The sequence below is a fragment of the Aspergillus oryzae genome, chromosome 8 (assembly GCF_000184455.2).
Source record: "Aspergillus oryzae RIB40 DNA, chromosome 8".
Taxonomy (NCBI): domain Eukaryota; kingdom Fungi; phylum Ascomycota; class Eurotiomycetes; order Eurotiales; family Aspergillaceae; genus Aspergillus; species Aspergillus oryzae.
In genome coordinates this window covers 1,109,688-1,133,852 of record NC_036442.1, presented here as the reverse complement: position 1 = coordinate 1,133,852, position 24,165 = coordinate 1,109,688, and the positions used below count along the sequence as shown (strand labels likewise).

At 49.3% G+C, this 24,165-nt stretch overlaps 6 protein-coding genes across 6 annotated transcripts; 1 reads left to right on the top strand and 5 right to left on the bottom strand.

Annotated features, from left to right (window-relative positions):
* Positions 1–2,788: 2,788 nt before the first annotated feature.
* AO090103000047 (putative C2H2 finger domain protein) lies at positions 2,789–6,415 on the bottom strand (the record flags this gene model as incomplete). The annotated part of the gene is made up of 1 exon (XM_001826612.3): positions 2,789–6,415. One exon carries the CDS (start codon positions 6,413–6,415, stop codon positions 2,789–2,791), a length of 3,627 nt encoding a protein of 1,208 aa, XP_001826664.1.
* Positions 6,416–9,375: 2,960 nt separating this feature from the next.
* AO090103000048 (uncharacterized protein) lies at positions 9,376–13,677 on the bottom strand (the record flags this gene model as incomplete). Its single annotated transcript, XM_023233474.1, has 4 exons — positions 9,376–10,276; positions 10,328–10,362; positions 10,404–10,452; positions 10,538–13,677. The coding sequence occupies 4 exons, from the start codon at positions 13,675–13,677 to the stop codon at positions 9,376–9,378; spliced, it is 4,125 nt and encodes a 1,374-aa protein (XP_023093785.1).
* A 2,441-nt stretch (positions 13,678–16,118) lies between these two features.
* Positions 16,119–17,474, bottom strand: AO090103000050 (protein-histidine N-methyltransferase; the record flags this gene model as incomplete). The annotated part of the gene is made up of 3 exons (XM_001826614.3): positions 16,119–16,769; positions 16,843–17,154; positions 17,316–17,474. The coding sequence occupies 3 exons, from the start codon at positions 17,472–17,474 to the stop codon at positions 16,119–16,121; spliced, it is 1,122 nt and encodes a 373-aa protein (XP_001826666.1).
* Positions 17,475–17,989: 515 nt separating this feature from the next.
* AO090103000051 (cystathionine gamma-lyase CYS3) lies at positions 17,990–19,406 on the bottom strand (the record flags this gene model as incomplete). The annotated part of the gene is made up of 4 exons (XM_001826615.3): positions 17,990–18,565; positions 18,638–19,082; positions 19,146–19,231; positions 19,299–19,406. The coding sequence occupies 4 exons, from the start codon at positions 19,404–19,406 to the stop codon at positions 17,990–17,992; spliced, it is 1,215 nt and encodes a 404-aa protein (XP_001826667.1).
* A 934-nt stretch (positions 19,407–20,340) lies between these two features.
* Positions 20,341–21,280, bottom strand: AO090103000052 (DNA-directed RNA polymerase III subunit RPC25; the record flags this gene model as incomplete). Its single annotated transcript, XM_001826616.3, has 7 exons — positions 20,341–20,385; positions 20,435–20,612; positions 20,668–20,731; positions 20,783–20,869; positions 20,925–21,021; positions 21,092–21,190; positions 21,269–21,280. 7 exons carry the CDS (start codon positions 21,278–21,280, stop codon positions 20,341–20,343), a joined length of 582 nt encoding a protein of 193 aa, XP_001826668.1.
* Positions 21,281–21,949: 669 nt separating this feature from the next.
* AO090103000053 (CCCH zinc finger protein) lies at positions 21,950–23,892 on the top strand (the record flags this gene model as incomplete). The annotated part of the gene is made up of 2 exons (XM_001826617.3): positions 21,950–23,581; positions 23,659–23,892. 2 exons carry the CDS (start codon positions 21,950–21,952, stop codon positions 23,890–23,892), a joined length of 1,866 nt encoding a protein of 621 aa, XP_001826669.3.
* Positions 23,893–24,165: the final 273 nt, after the last annotated feature.

Here is a 24,165-nt window from a genome sequence, read left to right as displayed (position 1 = left end):
CCACATTGACAGGAGAGGAGAAAGGGGGGGACACCCAAAAGTACGTACTGTCTGTGCATCCATACGAAGGGACCAATAAGCGGGAGCTGAACTGCAGAGTCTATGAAAGCTGAGGAATGGCAATTGAGGATCTTCCAGAGAATGAAAGTTGATTGATTCCACACTATTCTTGTTTGGGGTTAAAGGGGAGATGAGAGAGCTGAGGAGGGGAAATTAACGTGACTACTCTCAACCCTTCATTAAGATCTGTCATACATCAACCACAGAAAACAGAAATTTCCTGATTCTTTTCTTTTCTTTTTTTCCCTTTTTCCTTTTCTGAATGCATGCGTTCATGTTGCATGTATGTACATACATATTACTTTCATTCAGCTACCATCTCACCATCCCCTACCTTTCTTCCCCGACCAATTCCGTCAGATATGACTCCAGGTACACAAAAAGAGAGAGAGAGAGAGGCAGAGCCGTATCCATGATACAGGTATGTATGTACATACGTACAGGTTCAGGAGCTGATTGCAGAAAGAGCTTTGTCGAGCTACCCTTGGATAGTCGGATCGGACGAGTAGAATGTAGATAGATTAGATAGAGAGGAATTACAGCCTCTTGATTCCCAAGGTATGTATGTACCTCTAGGACCCTATCTCCATGGAGCATACAAGTTCATTGTCCAGATGAGGGGGGGGAAGAGCAAAGACCCTCCTCAGCTCCCACCGTCAATCTCCATATCGGGAATTGAATCCCCGGGATTCGTCAGCTGAAACGAATGAAGTTCATGACTAATGGCAGGTAAGCTACTTACCTAGTTTGGAATTCTCTCATGGGAACGAAGGGATGTAAGGGGGGCTCCATGGCACGCGTGGTATGTGGTCCGTGATTGGCAAGTGAAGGAAAATGAGAAGGACTCCATCAGCATCATGACAACCAGCATAAGAACCAATAGCACACGGACAACAGCGTGGCTGTGCCTGTAAGGATTACAAAAGTTCCTCAAAAAGACTTTATCATGCGAGAAAAAGAATTTTTGAATTTTTTTTGATAATTTAATTTTATATTTTGATTTTAATTTTTCTCTCTCGGAAAAGGGACATTAACACCACATACCTACTGCCCACTAGTACTATAACATGCTAATCTAGGCTAAGGTGCAAAAGTGCAAATCTCATTATTGCTGATTATTATGATTACTCCTGCACATCACTCCAGCTAGTATCACCTAATCTTATTTACTAGCCGACGGTCTCATTGGATCCGCATTTCCACCCGATATCGTGGAAATCGTACGTTATCAGCCTAGACCCTGAATCCCAAATGTACGGCAATTTGTCCTTGTGATTGGCTGCCTCGGAAAGCTAGACAGAATTCATTCCACTGACTGTCTATCCCTGGCTGGGTTCTGTAGGAGTATGGATGAGTATACTATAATCCAACGACTCGAATCTCACCCAGATAGGCAATGCCTGAGGAGTTGCGTTTGCCATCCCCTCATCCAGGACCTCCACCTCACTGTCAAAGCCAAAAGCCAACCCTGTCGTCTTCCCATCGCCCAGAAGGTTGGCGTCGAGGTGAAAAACCTTACCGGACGAACTCCCCCAACGTATCCCGTCAACTGAAAACTCTCAACCCCCATCCCACTTTGTCGATCCCCTTCAAACTCGTGTTTATCTTATTTTATTTTAAGTTCCACTCCCTCCTCCTGAATTCTTTTTGTCGTTTGACTCCTCATCCGCAGTCATTTATTTTATTTTATTTTTTATTTTATTTTTTTTTCTCTAAACCTCCGCGGAAGTCAAGATCATCCATCGTGAAGGTCTCCCACTTCTGCAATATTACGGTTACCAATTACTATTTATAATTTAACAGGGGATGTGCCGCTCGTTAGGTACTTCTGAGTGCATCCGGCCGTGTGATGTCTCATTTTTTTTTTCCCCTTTCAGGCTGACAGATTGCCAGTTGAGATTCCCTCGCTGGTCAACCTCCCTAGAACTCTGCACCTAGTGGCCTAGTTCCAGGATTCCCCGTTCTTCGTGCTTTTCTCTCTGGGCCAGGTGCATGGCCTTCTTGTCCAATCACCATCCGTTGAGCAACTGTCCCTTTCGGACTTTCCATCGAGCGTGGACTCCTACTTCCTACTAGTAGTCCTGAGGTAGGGCGTACGGAGTACATACAGAGAGACCCTCCGTTTCTCATACGAGGTCCCTCTTTCCTAAATACCGCGTCGAAGAAATCGTTAGTCACTTCCACCGCGTCGGTAGTTTTAACGTCTGTCATTTGTGGGCCCAAAATGTCTGTAAGCACCAAAAACAGGCAAAAAGTCAAAAATATTCGCCAAGGGGAAGAGGGACTCTAGAAAAAGAAAAAAGAGAAAGGAAATAAAAAAAAAAGCAAAAGAAAAAAAAAAGGCGATTGACAAAGCCCGGCGGCTGAAACCAGAGCGTAAAAAGTAAGTGTCACTTGACGCGCATGCTAACCTAGGCCAAGACATGACCATCGAGTAAATCATCTATTGTTCATGGGTATATCAATGCAGATCAATCGTCTCCAGAGATTCAACAAGACAACCACCCATATAATGTGCCTGATACCCAGGGGTGCCGACAGAAAGAAAAGGTCATAGTAAAAAGTATAAGAAAAATATAAAACCGTTTCAGATCCGATTGTAGAAAATTTCGTTCACGATCTGCCAAACTAGTGCGCTAGGGTATCATATACAAAAAGAATCAAATAAATGTGATGGGGCAGACGGTTACGGCCCGGCCCAGTATAGATCGAGTGGTAAACCGGTTTACTACAGTTGGTTTGGGTAGGCCCCGGGCGCAGTGAATGGCATGGTGGGTGCCACAGTCCCTTGGCAGACATAGCTATTTTCCCCCGTGGATGACATGTACTGGGGGTCATAGGTCGGCTGCATCTCCGTGGGAGACATGGAGAAATTATACGATTCTTGTAATACGCTCATATCCTGATTGGAGACCCGAGGGCGTGGCCCGGCGTTGAAAGGGGGAGGATATGTCACTGAGTTCTGGTGCATAGGCATGAGCCGCGACTGGTCCATGGGCCCCCCTGGCTGCAGTCCCACCTGCACACTATACTCATCGTACGCGTCCATCGGCTCAGGCTCGGCGGATATGAACGCGCCTGACATGGTGGTAAAGTGGGGAACGCCGGTGGAGCTGAAAGGGACCCCAAGCCCGTCAGATTGCCCAACGTCATGACCTGGGTATGTTGCCTGCGTGTAGCCTATGGACATGTCTGCCCTGGCTTGGACCCCGTTCAGATTGGGCGCAAAATTGGTGGTTTCGCGCGAGATCGATTCTGGCTCGGGGCCAAGATCGCCCTTGCCAGTAGAACCTGGTCCCAGGTTGGACGATAGATCCCGTTCGTTGACGAGAGCTAACACGGGCATCGCGATCTGCTCCATGTGTTTGGCTAAATGCACCGTAAGCTTTTTCCAACTGCTGCAGACGTTACCACAGAACCGGCACGGCTCATCCTTTGGCCCCTTCGGATTGTCATGTCGACATTGCTCCACAAGGTTCCAGAGCTGCTCAATCTCGCGCTCTCGCTGGATCTCTGCCAGCACTTCGGGGGAATTCGGATCTACCGGATGTTTGGATAATCCTTTGGCTTTCGTTTTCTTTACCTTGGGCTCTGGCATCTTGTGCTCGCGGACAAGATGCTGCACAAAGTTATCCTTTCGGAAACAAGTATGGTTGCAATCGGGCTCCGAACAGGTCCACCATTCTAGTTGTCTATGCCGTTCGCTCTCATGTCGGACCCAGTCAGCCTTTCGTTTGAATGATTTGGGTTCGCTACAATGAGCAAAAGTACAGGTGAACGGCTGCACATCTTCGTGGACATGCTTGGTCCAATCCGATGGCTTTTGAAACTTCTTCACCTGGAAGCATATCGGGCATTCAAACTCCGCTGGGAGCCGTTTGACTGGCGGCAAAGGGACCCCCGGAGGGAACTGTGCTGCAGTGACAGCGCTTTCCCCGAGGGCTGGAGAATCATCGCCTGCCTCACCATGCCCAGGGATTTGGAATTGAGTATGGGGGGTTTCTGAATCCTGCGGGCCTGCACGAGGCGTCAACAGCAGGGCTTCGCCGCCCTGGGCAAAGCAAAATTTGCCTGAAGCACAGCCCTTCTCGCTAACCGCACAGGTATGAGTGAATTTGTTTTCCACCAACTTCTTATAGCGGCGAACTTGCTCGTTGGCAAAGCGGTCAAGTAGTGCCGGTTGAAGTCGGGGATTTAGCTGAGCGATTTGAGTCCTGAACCCTTCCAATGTAGGCACGGGGAGGCGTGACTGAACCGAAAGATCCATCACTAACCCTCTCTCATCAGGTACGTTATCGTCGTTCTCATCACCGTCACTGGTGCCATGCCCTAGTCGACTTTGGTTTGGTGGGGCGCTGCGAGGTTCTGGCTGTAAGTGTGAATATGCGATGTTGGCAACCGGTGGCCCACCATGGCTTGTCATTAGGTCGATGAGCCCAGGTGTTGACGGTCTGGGTATTTCACTTCTGCTCCGCCCACGGACCTTGAGCGAAGGCCAAGGGTTGCTTGTGGAGCTTGGGGATGCCACCCGAAGGGTATCTTTTCCACCAATGGCGGCCATTTGCCCGGCTATGGCAATAACGGCACCGCCAGTGCTCAAACTGGGTGACCTGGAAGATCTAGGCGATCTAGGTGAAAGGCCAAGGCTCAGTTTACGATGCGGGAAACTGTTCTTCCTTTGATGGGAGCTTTTATTTTCGTCGCCCTTGCTGTGGTCATCAGAGCCGGGTAGCGAGATAGAGAGATCAGACAGATGCCGCTTGAGATTGTTAGGTGGTTTGAGATTGTTGGACGATTTCCTGTGCAACAACTTGCGGAGACTGCTCCGCCGCTCGTGTTTCCTGCTTTTGTCGTTGCTGATAGCCAAATTTTCGAAGGAACCCCCCCCACCGAGGAGACTGTTGATATCGACGTCGCGGGTGCCCCAGGTTGCCGCGCGCGAAACATTATCCAAGTCCCTCACACGTCTCTCATACTCGACCATGGCCGCAGTTGAGCTTGCAGGCTGCGTACGGGCCATGTCCGGAGAAGGGACCGGCGCGAGATCTCGCCACGGAGGTCGTCCCAGGAACTGATGCGGTGATGGTTCTTCACCTTCAGGACTGAGTTGGATTTCCTCTTCTCCCAGAACCCATCTCGCCTCATTCACACTGGCGGCCGGGGTTTCCGAGCCAGTTCCCTCGATTTCTGATTCATGATCGCTGTATTCCTCTTCACTGTTCTCAGTGACGAGTACGCCTGGTCCAGGGATGAGAGCAACTTTCAAGTTGAAGTAATCTTGCTGGAGCGAAGGGTCGCCAGCGCTCTTCGCTCTGCGTCGGTTACCTGTGTGCTTGCGGCCCCTGTGTGGGGTTGGGTCATCGCCATTCTCACTATTCGCTACACTGACTGAGGCCGACCAAGATCGAATATCTTCATTCTTCTCATCCAACTGTCGTCGCAGCTCCAGCTCATTCGGGCTCGGCACGTAAACATTTTTCCGGGACGTGGGGTCCACACCAGCGTGGCCAGTAGCTGCGTTTGGAATCCAGGATCCATCATGTCCTCGCGAGACAGACTGGACAGATCCAAGATATTTGCTATTGTCCACACCTGCTTCCTCGTCGGATTCGCTAGATGGCCCGCCGGGGGAAAGGTGTGTTGACGAATGACTTGGTCGCCGCATATCTCTGACTGGCGAATCACCCCGGGAAAAACTTTCAATTTTGACAATTGGGCTTCTGGCCCTGGGCGAGCCGAGGTCGCCGGGCACATCCAGACATTCATCGGGGGGACCAGTGATCAAAGTGAGTGCCTGCGGTTGGTTCTGCAAGGCAACAGGACCAGTCTGATTTTTGATACTGGTTGTCTCAGAAGAGAGGCTTGATTTGTTGGTCAGATTCGGAGTAAGTAGCTGAGAGGGATCCATGATCATCTGTGCAGAGTTCAACTCGTTCGGGTCTAATGCAGTGCTGCGCATCCCTGGATGTAAACCCCCGTCATACTGCCAACTATTCGAGTCTGGGGATAGGTCTGTACTGAAGGCTGCCGACAGGTAATCGGCGGTTGGCGACGTATGAACGCTCATCTCACTGGAGAGGTCGTCCGTGGGGCTAAGGTATTCAGAATAAGAAGCCGGATGTGCCTCATCGCGGGGCGAGTCACTGTGCACATGGGAACCTATAGGGGAAGAGGAAGCATCGCGCGAGCCATGATCTTCGCCGCTCACAGGGGTCAATCTGATTGCAGATGATCTGAAAGATGCTACCTCCGGATCTAGCTGGGCCGAGAGATAAGGGTCGGGAAAGGAAGCGTCATTAAGTTTTGCGGGATTGGGCGAGTCGTTCGGGACGAACTGAGGCGATAGCGTTGACATGGTTGTGGGTAAGCCAAATATCTGATGCCTCTTTTTTCGCGTGACCGGCACAAAATCAAAGGTATGAGGGATGTTGCAGTCTTGTCCTCTCTTCCAGACGGCTCTGCTAACGTGCGCGCGCAGTTCCTCTGGCTGGTACGGTAGAACCTCACTGAGATGGAAAGCAGAGTTGAGGACGCATGTCTAGAAAGCCATCGATGAGCAGAGCGGCGGTTTATGCAATCACAAAAAAAGTAAGTCAATAAGATATATTGAGTATATAGAAGTAACAGAAAAAGAATCCGTAAATAGCAGTCACTTTCAATTAGGCCACCGCAGGAATCATTCTGCGGGCGTTCTTGATCGCAATTCAGCTTGTTCTCGACCAATGACGTATATTGAATTGACCTCCAGAACTGCCTTTACTGGTAACGGGCAATGGGAAAAGGCCAAGAAGATGAATGAGGTCGAGATAAAATCGACGGGAGGGACAGAAAGAACCGTGGGTTCAAAGTTTGGGAGGAGCTAATGGCAGTGGGGAACAGAAATTAAAGAGAGAAAAAAAAAGGGGGGGTGGTTTTTAAGCGTAACGGCGCCTTGTAGGGCAGATTGACGAAAAGGTTGGTGGAGGATAAATAGCAAAAGAGTCTTGGCTACCTATACAGATACGACGCAAAAAGAGGGGTAAGCACGAGCCAAATCGAGGAGAGATAGAGTGGGAAATCCCCCGTGGTATTGCGCAAGATTAAATCCGAAGGAGAAAAGGAGGAACGAAGAGGAAGGAGGAAGAAGAAGAAGAAGAAGAGGAAGGACTGGGAAAAGATGCCTTGCGGCTGAAATGAGGACTGAGCCACAAATGAACAGGGAAACAAACAGTAAGAAGGGAGAGGAGGGCACGTCATGTGTTCTTTTTCAAGAGCCTCTTGAGCGATTGTAACGTGATTGCAAGGCGGTTTTGGTTGATGAGGCTCCTACACATCAAACATTACAAGCAGAATTGATCCCCATATAATAATAACTCATTTTGTTATGCTAATGGGGAAGGTTACATTCTTTCATCTGCTCAAGGAGAGACATTTAATTCAACTCAGCCATTTCAGTTCTCACGAAATTAAATTTACAGGATGGAGTTATCCATGTTCAACAGGCGCCGGTGTTAAGAAAGTGTGGGCGCGTGGCTGGCCAGTGAGAACGAAGTGGGGTTCTCATTAGAGAGATTACGTCCATTCAGTAAGAGGCAGGATTATCCTTATCTGCACGGCTTTCTGGTCCATTTTACCTTGGATTTTTGAAGAGAGAGAGAGAAGGGTGGGGGAGAGCAAAAGAGAAGAAGAAAAAAAAAAAAAAAAAGAAAAGAAACGAACGTAACTTTTCGGTTTTCACCACGAATCAACAAACAGGATACCACCGTCAGCAATGGATCATCAATAATCAAAATGTTGACCCGAATGGTGCTGTGGCTGGATGGGAGGACAAGAGAGGGTCAAACCCCCGGCCCCGTTTAGTGTTCTATATTCAGTACCCGTAGGATGCTGATCCTTGAGCAAGGTCATTCCGCAATCCAGATACGAAGGAAGAAGGCAATCGAGAGGTAATCTTCATCGGTACCTGATGTATGGTCTGCCCATTTACATCCATGTCTGATGCGCTTGCATCACACTCATTTGATCCTCCTCCCTATGAGAGGAGAGAAAAGCCAAAACAAAAAAAAAAAAAAAAAAGGTTTGGTGTAAAGGTGTTGGATATCATGAACCACAGACCAGTCGGTTATGGTTCCAAAGGTATCTTTTTGGTCCACTAAAAAAAATGCTAAATCTCCACTCCTGTTGCTCTGTTTCTCCCCCACAACACGGGCGGACAGGAACCGGACAATCGATTCAGGAACCCTTGTTCAATGAACGGCCCTCTGTAAGGTTAACCTGAATAGAGTGATGATTATTGTTGCAGATATTTCTAGCTGCGAAACGACTGCGCCACGACTGACTTACCTGAATGCCACTACTAGAAGCATCTTGAAGGGTACTGCAGGACATCGATCATCGATCCATATCGACCAATTAATTATGCTCGGGCGCATCGTGTTGGTTGGGCGAGCCAAGCAATCAGAACCGGCCTGAGGCTGTGCACGATGTTTCGGTCCAGACCAGACTGTTGCGCGAGAAAATGCGACTTGGAGGTCGGAACAAGCTTTAAAAACTAAGTCGGATATTTTCTGCTCTCCATCCTAGCCTAGTCATGCGTGGCTGTGCTCTTCCCCCCTTTCTGTAGTCCATAGCGGTCAGGGCGATCTCGACGCCGGAGGGAACTAAATGCACAGTCAGTCCAATATCGCTGACCATAGACATCACGGCAATATACTCTAGTCTCAATTAAAAATAGATACAAAGGTCATCGGAACTGAAGAAAGGGACTGCAGATCATTTTCGTCAACTGACATCACATACATTAGGGAGTGTCATCATCCCGATGAGCATGAATCATAACAAATAATACACATCATGAAAACCGTCACACTGCAGGATGCAGAGGGTAAGTTCAAAAGAAGAAGTAGAAGGGAATGAAAGAAGGGAAGAAGGAAAGGAGTACAATAAGAAATAAAGAAAATGACACGCTCAAACTCCCACCAAATGCTATACGGAAAAAAAAAAAAAAAAAAAAAGAAAGAAAGAAAGAAAGAAAAGGAAAGGTAAAAAGTGTGAAACAAGAAGAGGGTAAACAAAGAGAATTCTAAAAGAATGGCAAAGGCTTTTCTGTTCTCGAGTTTAGTTGCCCTATAATGGAAACAGAAGTATATTGTCGCAAAGGAGTGAACAAACCAAAACACCGCGCTTAGATCACTTAACCCACTGAAATAATCAAGACAACCTCTTCCCAGAAACGTAACACAAGCTTTTCATGTACAGCCAACAGCTGGCAGGTCTATGATGCCTAGCCTTCATACTTTCAGCAGCTTTCATGTCTTCCGATGTACCCTAATCACTCTACAGGGTATCGAAGCTTGCTTTACCTCGCCTGGGGGAGTTGGGTGTAGAGCCTCTCGACTCGCTTCGAGGCCTTTCTTCTCCACCGACTAGGGAGTCCATGGACCGCCTTGCCAGCTCTTGGCGTCGAGCCATAACCACAGGGGAGTCGGAGTACAAAACACTGCCTTGAGTATAAGTACAGGAGAGGGCTTTCTCCTCGTCTTCTGCAAAATCTTCATGTGCTGCCTCCCGAATTATGCGAGGGAAAGTCCGGAGAATGACGTGACGAGTGGGGTCCTCCTTGGAGCCGACACAGCCTTCTTTCGGGGTTCCATATTCCTCCCAGGTCTCATTCGAGGTGCCTTCTGAGTCGGGCGCGGGGAAAGAGGCCATGATGAGTTCCCGTTCGACACGAGCAAGTCTCCACGTCTCAGCGGCCAACTTGACAATCTTCCGCACGCTTGTATGAAGGGTATCCATGTGTTTAGGGTCGGCGAAGTGCTTGAGGTGGTCGATGATCTCGTCAACGATCACAGCGGCCACAACGTTGATCGACTGCTTGGCATCGGATGTCGTGTACGCAGCTTTCAGCGTCTGTTGCCTCCAGAAGGCTTCACGTCTCACAGACTTGCGTCGAATGTCCATCGAGAGCATCTGGAAGAAAGTATCCGCTTTCCCGTATCTCTTGCCCAAGGTGAAAAGGAACGGATGGAAGATTCGGTAAGTCAAAGTCTTCGTGATGATATGTTGAACGTATGCGGAGCGCAGTTCACGCGATGCCGGGGTATTATCAAGGAAGGACGGTAGCTCCTGAGGTATCTTGGACAGTACATCCTTGGGAGGATCGATTGGAAGGTACGCAAAGTGCTCCTTAGACAAGGAAACAATAAGACGAGAAAGCTGGCCGAAGCAGTCCAAACTAGATTATAGAATTCTTATCAGAGCAGGTACAATTGATAGCATTATTGACATCTCATAATCTTCGTCACCATCGTGATCATAATTCTATAGGGAAAATCGAAAAGGACAAAAGAAAACAAATGAACGTGGCACAGTTCTGGCCAGAACGGTAAAAAAGGCATCACAGAAGACAGTCTGGAAGATTAAGAAGACAAAAGGAAATTTTTTGAAAGACAGTCAAGTACTAAAACACATTCTCAATGCACTAGGTCACACTTACAAGAATGGATCTCCCTTCGTGCTCTTGAGGTCAGTGGCTTCTCCAAGGCTGTGAAGGGTCTTTCTCAACCTATCGCAGTCTTTGCCCAAATTATCAATGGTGAGGCGCATGCCGTCAGATGCTGCCTGTAGTTGTTGCTCCTTGACGACATTATCCTCTTCCACCTTTTGCTTTTCGCGCTCACAGTGGGCGAGTTCATCGCACTTGTCCGTGATGCGCTGCTCCAGTTCGCCCCTCTCATCGGCCCAGCGCCTCTCCATGTCAGCCACATGGTCCGCATGGGTGTTGTTGAGGAGTTCAACTTCATTGGCATGTTGCACACGAGTCTCCTCGAGCTCCTTGTGCTTGTTCTCGAGATCGGTCTTGGTGGAGTCTAATTCGTTCACCTTGTCATCGAAGTTCGACTGCAACGTGTCGTGTGCTTCTTGCATCTGTCGCTTCTGATCTTCGTAATCATTCTTCATTGCTTCTTGCTGGTCAAGCAACTCTTTCTCGCGAGCAGCCAAAGCTTCTGCTGCTGCTTTTTCATCCTCGGCCTTGATCTCTTCGAAAGATTCGGTCATTTCCCGTTTCTGAGTCGCAAGAGCGTCCACCTTCTCTTGTTCGCGCCTCTCACATTCCTTCTCATGAGCCTCTTGGGCTTCTTTCATGCTGGTGTTAAGCGTCCTGACTTCCTCTTCGAGGTCATGTTTGTTCCGCGTCAGCTCCTCGTTCGACCTCTCGGATTCCTCCAGCTTCTCCTCAAGGTCCTTCCGCTTCTCGTCAAGATTTCCAAGCTCCATGCGGAGCTCGTTGATCGTGTTCTTCAGTTTGGTGGACTCTTCCGCCGCCTCATTGGCAGTTTTCCTCATTTGCGTCTGAAGAGCTTCAATGTAGAAGTCCTTGTGCATCAAATCCTGCTCATGCTGGGTCTTCATCTGTTGAAACTCAGCTTCGCGGGCTTGCAGCTTGCTTTTCGTATTCCTGTAACTGCCCAACAAGCGGTTGATGTCTGGGATGGCATCTTGGATTCTCTGCAGAAGTTCAATTGGTTCTTCGACGGGGTGCTCCGGAGGCGACATCATTCCCTTATGGTGACCGTTATGGCCATTGTGATGTCCGTTCTGAGGGGCGAAGAATCCATTCCCGTTGGCATAAGTCAGATCGCGCAAATGCTGGTAGGCTGTCGCGGTGCTGGGCTCCATAGAGCCCCGGGGGGTGGGTTGCATGCCCGGGGGATAGAAGGCATACTGGGGCATAAACCCAGCAGTGGTCATGACGGGGGAATAAGCTGTAGCATAGCTAGCTACGCTAGGAGCAGTACTCGGAGGAGGCATATGGTGCATAGGAGCCATTGCCGGCTGTACTGGCGGCGTAGCGTGTGGCGTAGCGTGCGGGGATATCATCGGTGACATATAAGCGTGGCGGGCGAGGGGGCTGGTAACTTTTGGCGACGCGGATTTCTGGACAGGGGAGGCAACCTTCTGGAATGGCGATGCTGCCTTTGATACAGGAGAGGCCATCTTCTGGACTGGTGAAGGATGCTGTAGCGTGGACGGAGGTTCTTGATATACAGAAGCGACCGGCGGGGGTGTTGGTGCGGGTGGAATGACTTCCGCAGGAAGCTCGGCTTCCTGCATCGACGAAACAGTTTCAGCCATAGGTGGGGCTGCCTGAGGTACAGGTGAAGCAGGCTTAGGAGCTGGTGAAGCGGCCTTGGGTGTAGGTGCAGCGTCCCTAGGCGCAGGTGAAACAGCCCTAGGTGTGGGGGAAGCGTTCTTTGGCACAGGAGAAGCTGGCTTGGACACAGGTGGGGTAGTTTGGCGGGTGGGGGAAGTAGGTGCTGCCTCAACTGCCTCAAAGGAGGGGTCAGATACAGTAGCTGTGTGTGACTCAATCTCTGGCGCGTCGGTCTTTGTGGGAGATGCAAACTCAACGAATTGAGTCTCCGTAGCAGATGGGGTCTCTACGGATGCCGTGGTTGGGTCCGTCGAGAACAATGGGGTCTGTGGTGCTGTCACTGGGGTGGGCTCCGGTGGTTCGACAACTTGTTCCCTCGATACGTCGATATTCTCCGGAGTCGTTTCAGTGGCCTTCTCAACTGGATGTTCTGCTGCTCCTAGTTCCTCTTGGTGTAATTCTTGAGGCACTTCGGGGTCCCGCTGGACATCACTCGCGTCTAGCTGCTGACTTGAGGAGAGGTCGGGGGCAGTCACTTGGGCAGAACCATCCTCTTCAGGATTGGTCGGTGGTTGAGGTTGTTGCTCAGGTGTAGGGGCTGTTGAAACTTCCTCAGTAGTGGGCTGTAGTTGTTCCTGCTCCACTTCTTGTGCTGGCGCCAGCTCTGTCTCTGGGATTGACTCTGTGGCAATTTCTGGTACAACTTCGGCTGCGACTTCAGGTGCAACTTCTGGTGCTGACGGTGACTCAACTTCCACTGGGTTTTCCACTGGGTTTTCCACTAGGGCTTCTACTGGAGCTTCCACTGGAGCCTCTGGTTGTTGGGGCTCGGCTTCGATTGCTTCTTCTGGCTGTAGTTGCAGTTGCTGTTCCTGTTCTTGCAGCTGTTGCTCTGGCTGTTCCTCTTGCAACTGTAGATCAGGTTGTTGATCTTGCAGCTGTTGGTCAAGGGGTGGTTGATCTTGCAACTGTTGGTCAAGGGGCGGCTGGTCTTGCAGCTCTTGCTCAAGTGGTTGCTCTTGCAGTGGCTCCGATGATGGATCTTGCAGTGGCTCTGCTTGCTGGTCTGGGAGCTGTTGATCTGCTTGCTCTGCTGGGGGTTGGTCTAGGGGTTGATCTGTTGTTTGCTCGGAGAGTTGGTCTATTGGTTGCTCAGGCTGTTGCTCTGAGGTCTGCTCTGTGGGTTGGTCAAGTTGTTGGTCAGTTATTTGCTCCACTGCTTGATCAGATGGCTGTTCGGGTTGTTGTTGTTCTTGCAGCTGTGATTCAGCTAGCTGTGGCTCCTGAGATTGTTGTTCAACAGGTTGTTGTTCAACAGGTTGTTGTTCCTGCTGTTGTTGTTCCTCTGATTGTGGTTCAGGAATAGTAACATCAGGTGCAGCAGGTGGAGGTGTTTGAATCTCTGACTCCTCTTGGGCCTTTGACTTCTTATTATTTTTTTTGCTACCGGACTTGCCCTTTCCTTTCTTGGCTCCGGCCATGGTGATAAAAATAATGCGTGCCCAAGTTCAAGAAAGGAAAAAAAAAGACGTGTTACCAGTAGGCTAAAAAACCTGTTAGCAAAAACGCAATTGGGTGGTGGTTGGGGTGTGAAGCAATACATGGAAACGCGCTCAGCGGCGCCAAAGATATATTCCGATCTGATATGGAGAAAAGATGACAACTTGCACCGGGGGCGAAGGTCAAACGATCACACGACAGATACAGGGAAGAAAGTCAGGACGAAAAAAGTAATGCGAGAAAGAAAATTCGCCCTAGAGCAGGGAAGCCTGGAAGTGGGCGCAAATGGTTGCAATCCACGAAGTCAAGACGCCCGATGGTAAATACCTGCGTTGAACGCAAGTAGACAATTCTGGCAAGACAAGAAAAGATGTCAACTCGTCAAATAAATAATTTGGATTTCTGAGGAATCGGAATTAATTAAACCATTAGGCGAGGTAGTAAAAAAAACGCAGCTAAGAATCTATCCTAAAACACGCCCAAAAAAAGAAACTTGCTGCACACTGGAGGCATTGCTTCCAGCCTCAAGGGGGCTGGTAAGGCGAACAAACGGACCGAACCTTAGAACAGTAATTGATACCCATTCAACATGGACCACCAAGGCAGGAAAGGTAAGAGCATACATTTCTCGCGCGAAACGGGGATACAGAAGTGGACCGATCATTTCAAGATGGAGAGAGAGTATCACCCAATGAGTAAGCATTGGGCAGCAATAGCACTGCTTTTTTCAGGGTGGCAGGATGAATCATAGCGTGCAGATGAGGAAAAAAAAACGAGAAAGAAAAAAGGTATTGCATACAGTCATAATACTATCATCTATGACAGGACGGAGGATTCAGTCAAAGTCGGTCGAGGAGGCAGGTAACGAGTGGGTCGAAAGCGCTAAAATCAGATCGATGACATGTCGCCTCTGATAGCCAAACGTTCAGACGCCTGCATGTTTTGGGAGGGACCGCAGCCCAATTGACACCATGCGACTGGGGAACAGTGGGGAGCGCCATCTCGGAATGAGGCAGTTAGTCGTGCATCAGCACCACCTCCAAGTGCGGTGTAAAGAAAAACCACCATTACTGTCGAGACAACGCAGCGACCCGCCGACTTGTTGCAGGAGGCAACAAGGTAGTGTAGACCCATGCCACTAAGGCCATTTCTCCCCAACGCCGGTTTCGAATAGATTTCGTTCCACGCTCCGGGATTCCCTGTAAACTATCCGAGCGAGGCGAGACTCACATTCTTTTCGGAGTCCGCAGCGTTTTGGGCTGTTTGAGCGGCATATTCGTCGTCACCGACTAAGAAGATGTGGACTACGGAGGACTACGAGAAAGGAAAATAATCATGCTTCTCATTGGCAGGTGACCAGTGTCCCCGTGCCAAGACCCGTGAGGGCCCTAAACCGCATCTAGTAACCATCACGTGATATCCGCCTCGAACCGCTCACCAGCTTGCGTTCCTCCTCCAAATGGACGGCATCATATTCGTTTGGCCCTGCCAATTGTCTTCCTCCACACTATGTTCTTCGCTAGGCGATCGGCCACTTCCGCGCGGCTACTGCTGCGCAACCAACCCCAGCGGCGATTCGACTCGCACGCGGCTCACCACCATGCTGAGCCTGTGAACGAGAGCTTCGGTGTACGTTTCTTGGACCCCTCTACAATTCGATATCTTCAATGGTAGCAGCGGCCTGCTGCCCGCCAATTGGTAGCTATAACTAACATGGATCTTTGTGACCTGTACAGCGTAGCTTCTACGTCACCGTCGGCTCCTTCGCCTCTGCCTACGTCCTTTACCGACTGAGCAAGTCCACCGAGGAGTCTGGATCGCAATCGTGGATTTCCAGCCTCATCCAAAAGTGGACCCCTTCGGAGAAGGTTTTTGAAGAGAGAAATGCCATTCGCACTGTCGTAATGGAGAAGGCTGCCCATGACCGCCACTTGTTCCAGAGTCAGGGCCCTAGAGCCGTTTTCGAATTGAAGCAGCCCGAGTATGTCTCATATAACCGCACCTGTTCTTGCAGACCAAGCTAACATAACTCGTTTCTTCCCCCCTCCAGGGTCAGCTTCAACTCCGCCCCGCCTTTCAACGTCCCTGCCGGCTCGGCTATGGATATGAGCCATGTTACCGCACACTATGAGCGCCAAAATAGGGAGCTGGAAGAGGCCCGTGTTGCCCGGATGCAAGATGGCAAGGTTGTCTCTATCTATGATTAGACAAAATTGATTTCGTTTTCATGTTCCAAGACGCCGGTAGTAGGCATGACAGGGTCAAACATTATGTACATATAACAGGACAGTTCAAGGTTTCGTTGACAGTTTCAGTTGTTGATTGTCTTGTATTTCTGACTCTACCGGGGAAAGAAATGCCCATAAGCCACAATATCTCCGGACAAGGTTGACCTTTCCATGCGATATCTTTCTATCTACCATTATTGGAGACCTTTGGGCGCAATCTCCAGGACTATTCTACCCACCCCTTCTGACTTAACATCCATCCGCTCCTTCACATCCAGTTCATCACCACCGACAGTATTAAACACTTCCAAAAATTCGTCCACACCACCACCGACTCCAAAGTAAACTTTCTTCGCAGCCAACAAAGCTCTACTTCTCCCGCCTGCCCGAATAGGACGACGGATCAAAGCCAGCAAGGTTTCCGAAAACGCTCTCAAAGACGCCGGAGAGTATATCGTTTCACTAGCAAGGACCAACGTTCCATGTTTGGCTTTCTCACCTGACGTGAACACCAGATCAACGAAAGCAGGAGACCAGGCACCGGAGATGAATTCTATGGAGATGCCCCGTTCCGCAATGTCCTTCTTGAAAGCCTCAAGAAGTTCCGGAGTGATATCCAACTCTAGCTCCTCCTCAACCTGGTCTTCTGCCCCAGCAACTGACACCGACTTCTGACGCATAACAATATAGCTCCAAGTCAGAAGCAGGTTAGGCAAAGTCACCAGTCGAAGAACTACAGAGTTGTAGTCCGCAAACGTGAAACGAATATTTTGTGACGACCCCTTAGGGTTGGACAGCGATTGCGCAAACAGAGCAAGCGACGGCACTGCCGTTCCGGCTCCAAGCTAGAGATGTTTCATCAGTAAGCTGTTTGATAGACGGGGCTAAGATTAAATGCCCAAAAAAAGTAAAACCAACCTCGATGATATGTCGATCCCCCGCATCAGCGTTAGATAGTATGTTTTCATTAGCAACCAACTTCGCGAGATCTACTGAGCATTCCCACGTCTTGAAACCGCCTTCGTAGATATTGGGTGTGATATCTCCTTTCTCGAGTCCGGAGATCAGCTCTTCATTCGCATAATCGGCAGTATCCTCCGCCATCAATTGCGTCCGGATATCAAACACTTCGCGACGAGCGAGTGTAAGTGTCTTGACAGATGTTTGATCATCTTGAGTTGTGTTTATGTTGAGTTTGTTGAATGAAACCTGAGACGGGAGACTTGAGAGCTACAACATAGTCAGTCAATCCTTTGCTCAACCTAATGCATTATATAACAAATCGTATTCGTTCTCAACTGTAGCACAAGAGCTAGAAAGCTCTTTGGCACCCAGAGAAGGGGCTAAACCTTAATGCCAATTAGGGCACATCGGTGTTAAGATGAACCTACCAGATCACTTAGTTCATGCCTCTGGGCTGCAACTAGTTCAGGGAGTGTGCTGCTACTATCTTGCGTAACGGATGTATACCCCTCATCAACAGTGTTCAATTCCGAGTCATCAATGTCAATATCATCCCCAGCGAAGCCGAAGCTGAATGCGGACGCCATTATAAAAGACCGCGTTAATTATCACAGCCAGATCCTGCTGAGATATCACCAAAAGCTATTGGGTGATATGCCGATATAAAATACAGACGCGGGGCACGTGTAGATAGTGTCGAAACGGTTATAGTTTGATAAAGCCGTAGGGTGTAAGCCAGATTTTGAGGACACAAGATCCTCCGGGAGATACCGTATGACCCGTACGGATATGCTAGGGACTTTGATTCCAAATTTGAATGTTTAGTAGCTATAGTCTTGGGAGCTTCTTCATCTTTCAACTTTGTTTCAAATTTTTTGCGGTATGGCCATAGATGACTAAGCATGTTTATGGTGATGCTGTGGTACAAGTCATTTATCTGACTACTTCATGTTTAAAGTATCTTTGCACTATGTGAACTAATTGGTGTATTGGCATAATCTATTAAATATAGGTCACGGAAAGCAAATTCGTCTGAAGAGTAATCCGTGTCATCATTAACTTGATCTATGAAAGGTTCTAATTCTCTAATATATTAACTTAATTAAGCGGAGCCGTTTTGTTCGCTGGAGGCGACAGCCTTCTTAAGAGCCTGGAGAACGTCGGCCAGGAGATCCTCTACATCCTCAATACCACAGCTCATGCGGACGAGGTCGTCGAAGACACCAGCAGCCTCACGCTGGTCCTTGGGAATACCGGCGTGAGTCATGCTAGCGGGAACCTCGCAAAGACTCTCCACACCACCCAAACTCTCGGCCAAGGTGAAGACCTTGGTATACTTGCAGAAAAGGTGAGCAGCCTTCTCGCCACCCTGGATGCGGAAACTGAGCATACCACCGCCCATGCCCTGGCGGTGCTGCTTGACAGCAATCGCACGCTGAGGGTGAGAATCGATGCCGGGGTAGTTGACGGAGATAACATGGGGGGAAGCCTCAAGGGCCTTGGCGATAGCCGTGGCGTTAGTGGTGGCCTCGCGGGCACGCAAGTGGAGAGTCTTAAGGCCACGGTGAGCGAGCCAGCAGTCGAAGGGAGAAGGAACGGCACCAATGGCGTTCTGGAGGAATCCAAGGCGCTCTTTCAAGCTATCGGAGCTGAACGCGGCGACGCCCATCAGAACATCCTATCTTACGGTTAGAAAACAGGCCACCTGAGAAGAACGATTCTACCAAACGTAGAAGGGCGATGAGCATACCGAATGGCCGTTAATGTACTTAGTAACGGAGTGCACGACGATGTCGGCACCGTGGTCCAGAGGGTTCTGGACATAGGGGCTCATGAATGTGTTGTCAACCACCACAAGGATTCCATGGCGATGCGCAATGGCAGCAACCTTCTCAATATCGACCAATCCTAAAGTCGGGTTTGAGGGGGTTTCGATCCACACGAGCTTGGTCTCCGGACGGATCAACTTCTCCACGTCCGACTCGATGGTGGGTGTGAACGTCACATCCACACCATGGGCGTTGGCGACCTTTGTGAAGTACCTGTGAGTTCCACCATAGACATCGGAAATCGAGACGACATGCGAGCCGGCCGCGAGGGACTGAAGGATCACCGCAGTGGTTGCGGAACCAGAGGAGAATGCGAGGGCATATTTAGCGTGCTCAAGAGCTGCAATGGCTTCTTCGAAGTTATCGCTGGCTAGTAATCAGCATGAAGATCAATCATAAACCAAGCTCCGTTCTGAGTCGGGTACTCACCGGTTGGGGTTGGAGCTACGTGTGTATTCGTAGAGACCTACAGGGCTACCGACACTGGTCTGAGCGAAAGTGGTGGAGAGGGAGATCTTCACGACCGGTCAGCATCTCCAAAACAATTCTATCGCATAAATCATGCAAAGTGTGAGAACCTACGGGAGCAATAACAGCGCCAGTCGTTGGATCATGGTGAGCGCCGGAATGGACAGCCAAAGTGCCGAAGCGCTTGTCCTGAGCAGGGGCTCCGTTGGTCGAGTTGGTCATTGTCACGGGACTGCAAACGTGATCGCGTGGTGTATTTCTATATAAAATCGCAAAAAAAGATTCAAGATCAAAAAGAATCTGACAAAGTCGACTCGTAAAGGAAGACGGGTAGATAAGTCTTCACCTTTTTTTTTCTGGAAGCCCGATAGAAGCGCCTATGAGGTCACAAGCCGCGAGAAGGAAGATCTAATAAATAGTAGTGCGGTCTTTGTACTGTAGTAGTGACAAAGTACTGATTTATAATTGATACGAGGGCAAACTGAGTAAGATCGGTGAAGCCGGTTTTTAAAATTAATTAGGATTTATTAACGATGACTCTAGAACCAATTTTACCCCCCTTCTCTCCTGAAACCCGAGGGAAAAATTTTCTGTTGCTTGGACATGGGTTTTTTTTACGTTGCACATCCAGCATGCTGAAGAACGATAGGGCAGGGACTGATCGGGCCCCGTGAGGATTTCCGGCATAGCGCCGAGCGCAACTCCACCGTGAACCGTTGATTGTCCCCTCCCGTGGCGGTGTCAATGCAATTTTCTTTATCTCCGCCACTAGCCGAATTCGATTGATAATGATCATAGCCTTAATGTATGTACTCTGCATACAATTAGCTACGTCTTTCTGATCATGAAGATCTATTTGGCGGGGAAATCATCCTGCATGGCCAGATCTCCCATTCTTCCATACTCAAGAAATTCCACCGGATGTTGCCTCAACTCTCCCATTTCCGGCCAAATGTCGTCATTTGGCTGATTTGTGAGCAATCACTGAAATCTCTATGTTAAGATTGTTTCGTTATTCGTGTAACCATGGAAATATACATAGTCCAACCATTCCATCAGCAAGGTATCTCATCACATAAGCACGGGAAGTAAGGGAGCCAAGAAGTTTTTCTTGCTTATTCACGTCAAGAAGCCTGCACATGACCCTTCCGAAACGTTACCACCAAGATATAGGTCCCAGGCCAGCCATTTGCATTGATCCCTGAAGTATCGTTAGTAAGCAAGTCAGACACGGGACAGAGAGTTCATACAATAATGGAATACGGTGGCTTCCGTTCGATAGCGGCGGCATCTCCTAGATCTGGGGCGTTTGGTATTTGGTCATGCCACTCTTCTATTTCAACACGGAATCGGACAACTTCTCCAATATCAAAGTAGAATGTGGAGCCGTCCTCGTTTTCCCAGATCCAAACTTGATCGGCATAGTCACTGTAGCATGTCAGCATAGATGACTAAGAACACTGGACATATCAAGGCAGCTCACAATCTGGCACCGTCTAAGAGAAGGTTTGGAGGTACGAGAATATCGTTGAAAAATTCTACACCAACTGTGATGGGTCAGAACTAGCAACAGCAAGGTCAGTTGAAAATTGCCGTACTTTTAATACCATGTTCCGTAGCGCTGGAGATCTTGCCCAACATAATTTCTCCTTTGAACGGACGAAACACAATAAGGCGGAACTTGACTGTCTTTCAATCAGTGCATAGACTCTTGAAATGGATTCAGCATCCTGGATGTACCGTTAACGTTGACTAAACCAGTGCCATGGCCGATAAGACCGTCCGATGACTCTAACAAGTCGTAGAATCCAATGCACAGGCCAACTTTTTGAATGACCTTTACAGGACTGCTGTTAGTACATGCTGCACAAGCGAACATGGCATTTCAGATAGGAAGCCGTTCGTACTTTATTTGCGTACTTCTCATTGATGTTGTCCTCGATGGCGACAGAACTATACTTCGAGAAGTCTTCTGGGGAGATCTGTATCAGATCGGAGAGGGTCGTCTGTATAGGTTAGTTAGCTTTTGGCTTGGTAGTGAAAAGACTTTATGTAAAGCAAGAGAAAGGTCCAATGCGACTGACAAGAATGAACATGGTGAATCCAATTAGTAGGTACTCGGCGGTAGATAAAAAAAAAAAGTCTTCTATTTCAATACGATTTGGTCCCACGGCGGAAAGATAGAGCACGAAGAGTAAATTCCATTATCAGATCAAGCATCAAAAATCCGTCACGCAGGCATCATAACTCATGCTTCCATATTTATGATAGCAGAGAACTTATTATAATAAAAATAGTCCTTTGAAAAACCACAAATCGATTCCGGCCAATCGCAGACTGCGGATCACTTTTGATAATTTTTTACCCGACCAGATCATGACCCACGTGACTACTGCGCTTTCCCTTTTTGTGCTCGGAACGGAACAACAGCGCTCAGTTGTTTGATCTGATGAGCTCGGCACTTTTTCCAGATGTCTAGGGTGCTGTGAGGATGGCGTTGATGCTAATTCTCTTTGGAGGTCTACTGAGGTCCTCTCACGATGAACTCCCAGGGCTTCTCTTTTCCCCCTCCCCCCCCTCCTCCTCCCACTCAGCAGTCGCAGTATAACCAAAACCAACCTGCGACTTTCCCCTCACAGTACGGTCCAGGCCATCATGGCCAGCGAGGTGGACGTGGTGGTCATCATAGAGGGCGGGGTAGGGGATATGGAAATCGAGGAGGTCGAGGAGGGTCATACATGCCCCATGCGGCGAATTCTTCAAATATGGGCTACGCTCCGATGAATTATCCTGGCTATGCTGGTCAGCCCATGGCCAACCCTCAACAAAGTATCCCGACGCCGCAATTCCCACCTTCGCGGACCACCAACTACCAAGTTCCCCAAAGTACGACTTCCTTTCCTTCTTCACGACCATTTCCACAGTCTACACCAACGCATGGACCTCCATACCAGCATCAACCTGGCTACTCAGCTTACGGTCCATCTACCGCTCAGCAGGCTCCGACGTATCACTCCGTTACTCCAAGCCACCAGAATGCCCCTCCATCTGTGCAACCGTCGATGATGGGCCCGCCCATGCATTGGGGATACAATAATAGCGCCTCTGGGGGAGGGTATACTGGCCCTCCGCACGGGAATCAGCGAGGTCCCCGCCCGTACAATGCTTACGGCAACCAGGCTTCCAGAGGGGGTGGTGCTATGCCACATATGAAGCGCGATCATACCTCAGCATTTGGAAAGCCACAGAACATTACCCCACGGGTTCCTGCACCTCCTCCGGTTCCTAGCTTCGGCAATCCTTTACCGTCCAAGCCACCCCCGCCGGCTGACGCTACGAGAAAACCGAAGAAGAAGAAACGGAAGCATAATCAACTTGGCTTGACACCGAAGACGGAGGAGCACGAGTCCAGCGAAGAAGAAGATGATGTGGACGAAGAATCTAGGCTAGCACAGGGTGGTGCAAGTGCAGCAGCCGCCGTGCAGATTACATTCAAAGGACGCACTACCACATTGCAGTCTCCCGCGGACATTGCAGCATGGATTGAAGAGCGGAAGAAACGGTTCCCAACTAAGGAGAAGGTCGAGGAGAAAAAGAAGGCGATGGAGGAGGCGAAGAAAGCTAAGGAAGAAGCTCAGCGACAAAAAGAATCGCGAAAGCAAGAAATGAAGAAAGCGCAGAAAGACCATCAGCAAGCTCCTGCAGATCCGATAGACGCAGCTGAGAAAGCGAAGCGGAAGGCCGATAAGCTACGACGGAAGCTCATGAAAGAGCAGAAAAAGGTCGAAAAAGCGGAAGCAGATGCCGAGCGGGCTCGGATGAGAGTCGAGGAACTGCAACGAGGATCGACGGACGTTAACAGAGACGTTACCTCTGCATCAACACAAGAAGCTCAAGCTGAGCCAGGCACTGAAGACAGATCCAATACTGCTCCTGATCAGGAGACGAGATCTATAGAGACTCAAGGTGTGCCGCTCGCTTCAGGGCATATTCCGGGCGAGGTTTCCCAACCCAACAATGATGTCGGGCCATCATCCGCTTCTGAATCCAAATCGAACGGGGAGGGTGTCATAGAGGACGTCCGGGCCGATGCTGCTGTGTCTTCGGATATTTCCGACAGCAGCGACTGGACGTCATCCAGTGGATCAGACCTCTCTTCTTCAGACTCGGAGGACAGCGACAGTGATTCCGCCCCCGAGGAGGCAACCTCTCGCCGTGAGGGCCCTGAACGGGTAGCTCCGCCTCCACGGGAGGCAAAGAAGAAGCTATGCCGTCACTTTGCCCGAACCGGTCGTTGTCAGCGTGGGGATAAGTGCAAATTCCTGCACGAGACGCCGGATCGTGGGGCTAAGACGAAACCTGTAGAGAAGAAGGGGCGCAAAGGCCTTTTACAAGCAGTAAGTTAGACCCCTTTCCTTCTTCCCTTTTTCTCCTTTTAACTCTTATCACGAACTGGACTAACATACGAAATCAGCTTCTCGCTCGTCAAAAAGGCGAAGATGATCGAAAAGTTATGGAAGCTATCGTATGGCTCGGTGAAAACGGCTTTCTTGACGAAACAAAGTCCTACGAAGAGCCCCTGGAAGGTGCGAATGAGAACTCTGCAACGGATGAGGTAAAACTATCCCAAGGGCTCCCAGAAGACCCACCATTATCAGAAGGCATTGTGTCAGTGCAGACAGGCGATAGCGCACCGACCACTGCTTAGCACACGCTTGTTCATATTAGCATGTATATATACTTATCACCAATCAATCTTAATCAGACCTTAACTGCCTAGGCTCAAGGATAAGATTGAATGATGGATCAGTCTGATGTACTCTTGTACAATAGGTGTTATTCCCGTCTCTCATCTTAATGGTTCAAAATGCGCATGCACATATCCTTACGGGGCACCCCATCATCCACTCAAGCAATCTAAACTTGAGTCATGACCGACTTGGCTATACCACCCAGATGAGTCAGAACAAGATCTAGTTGT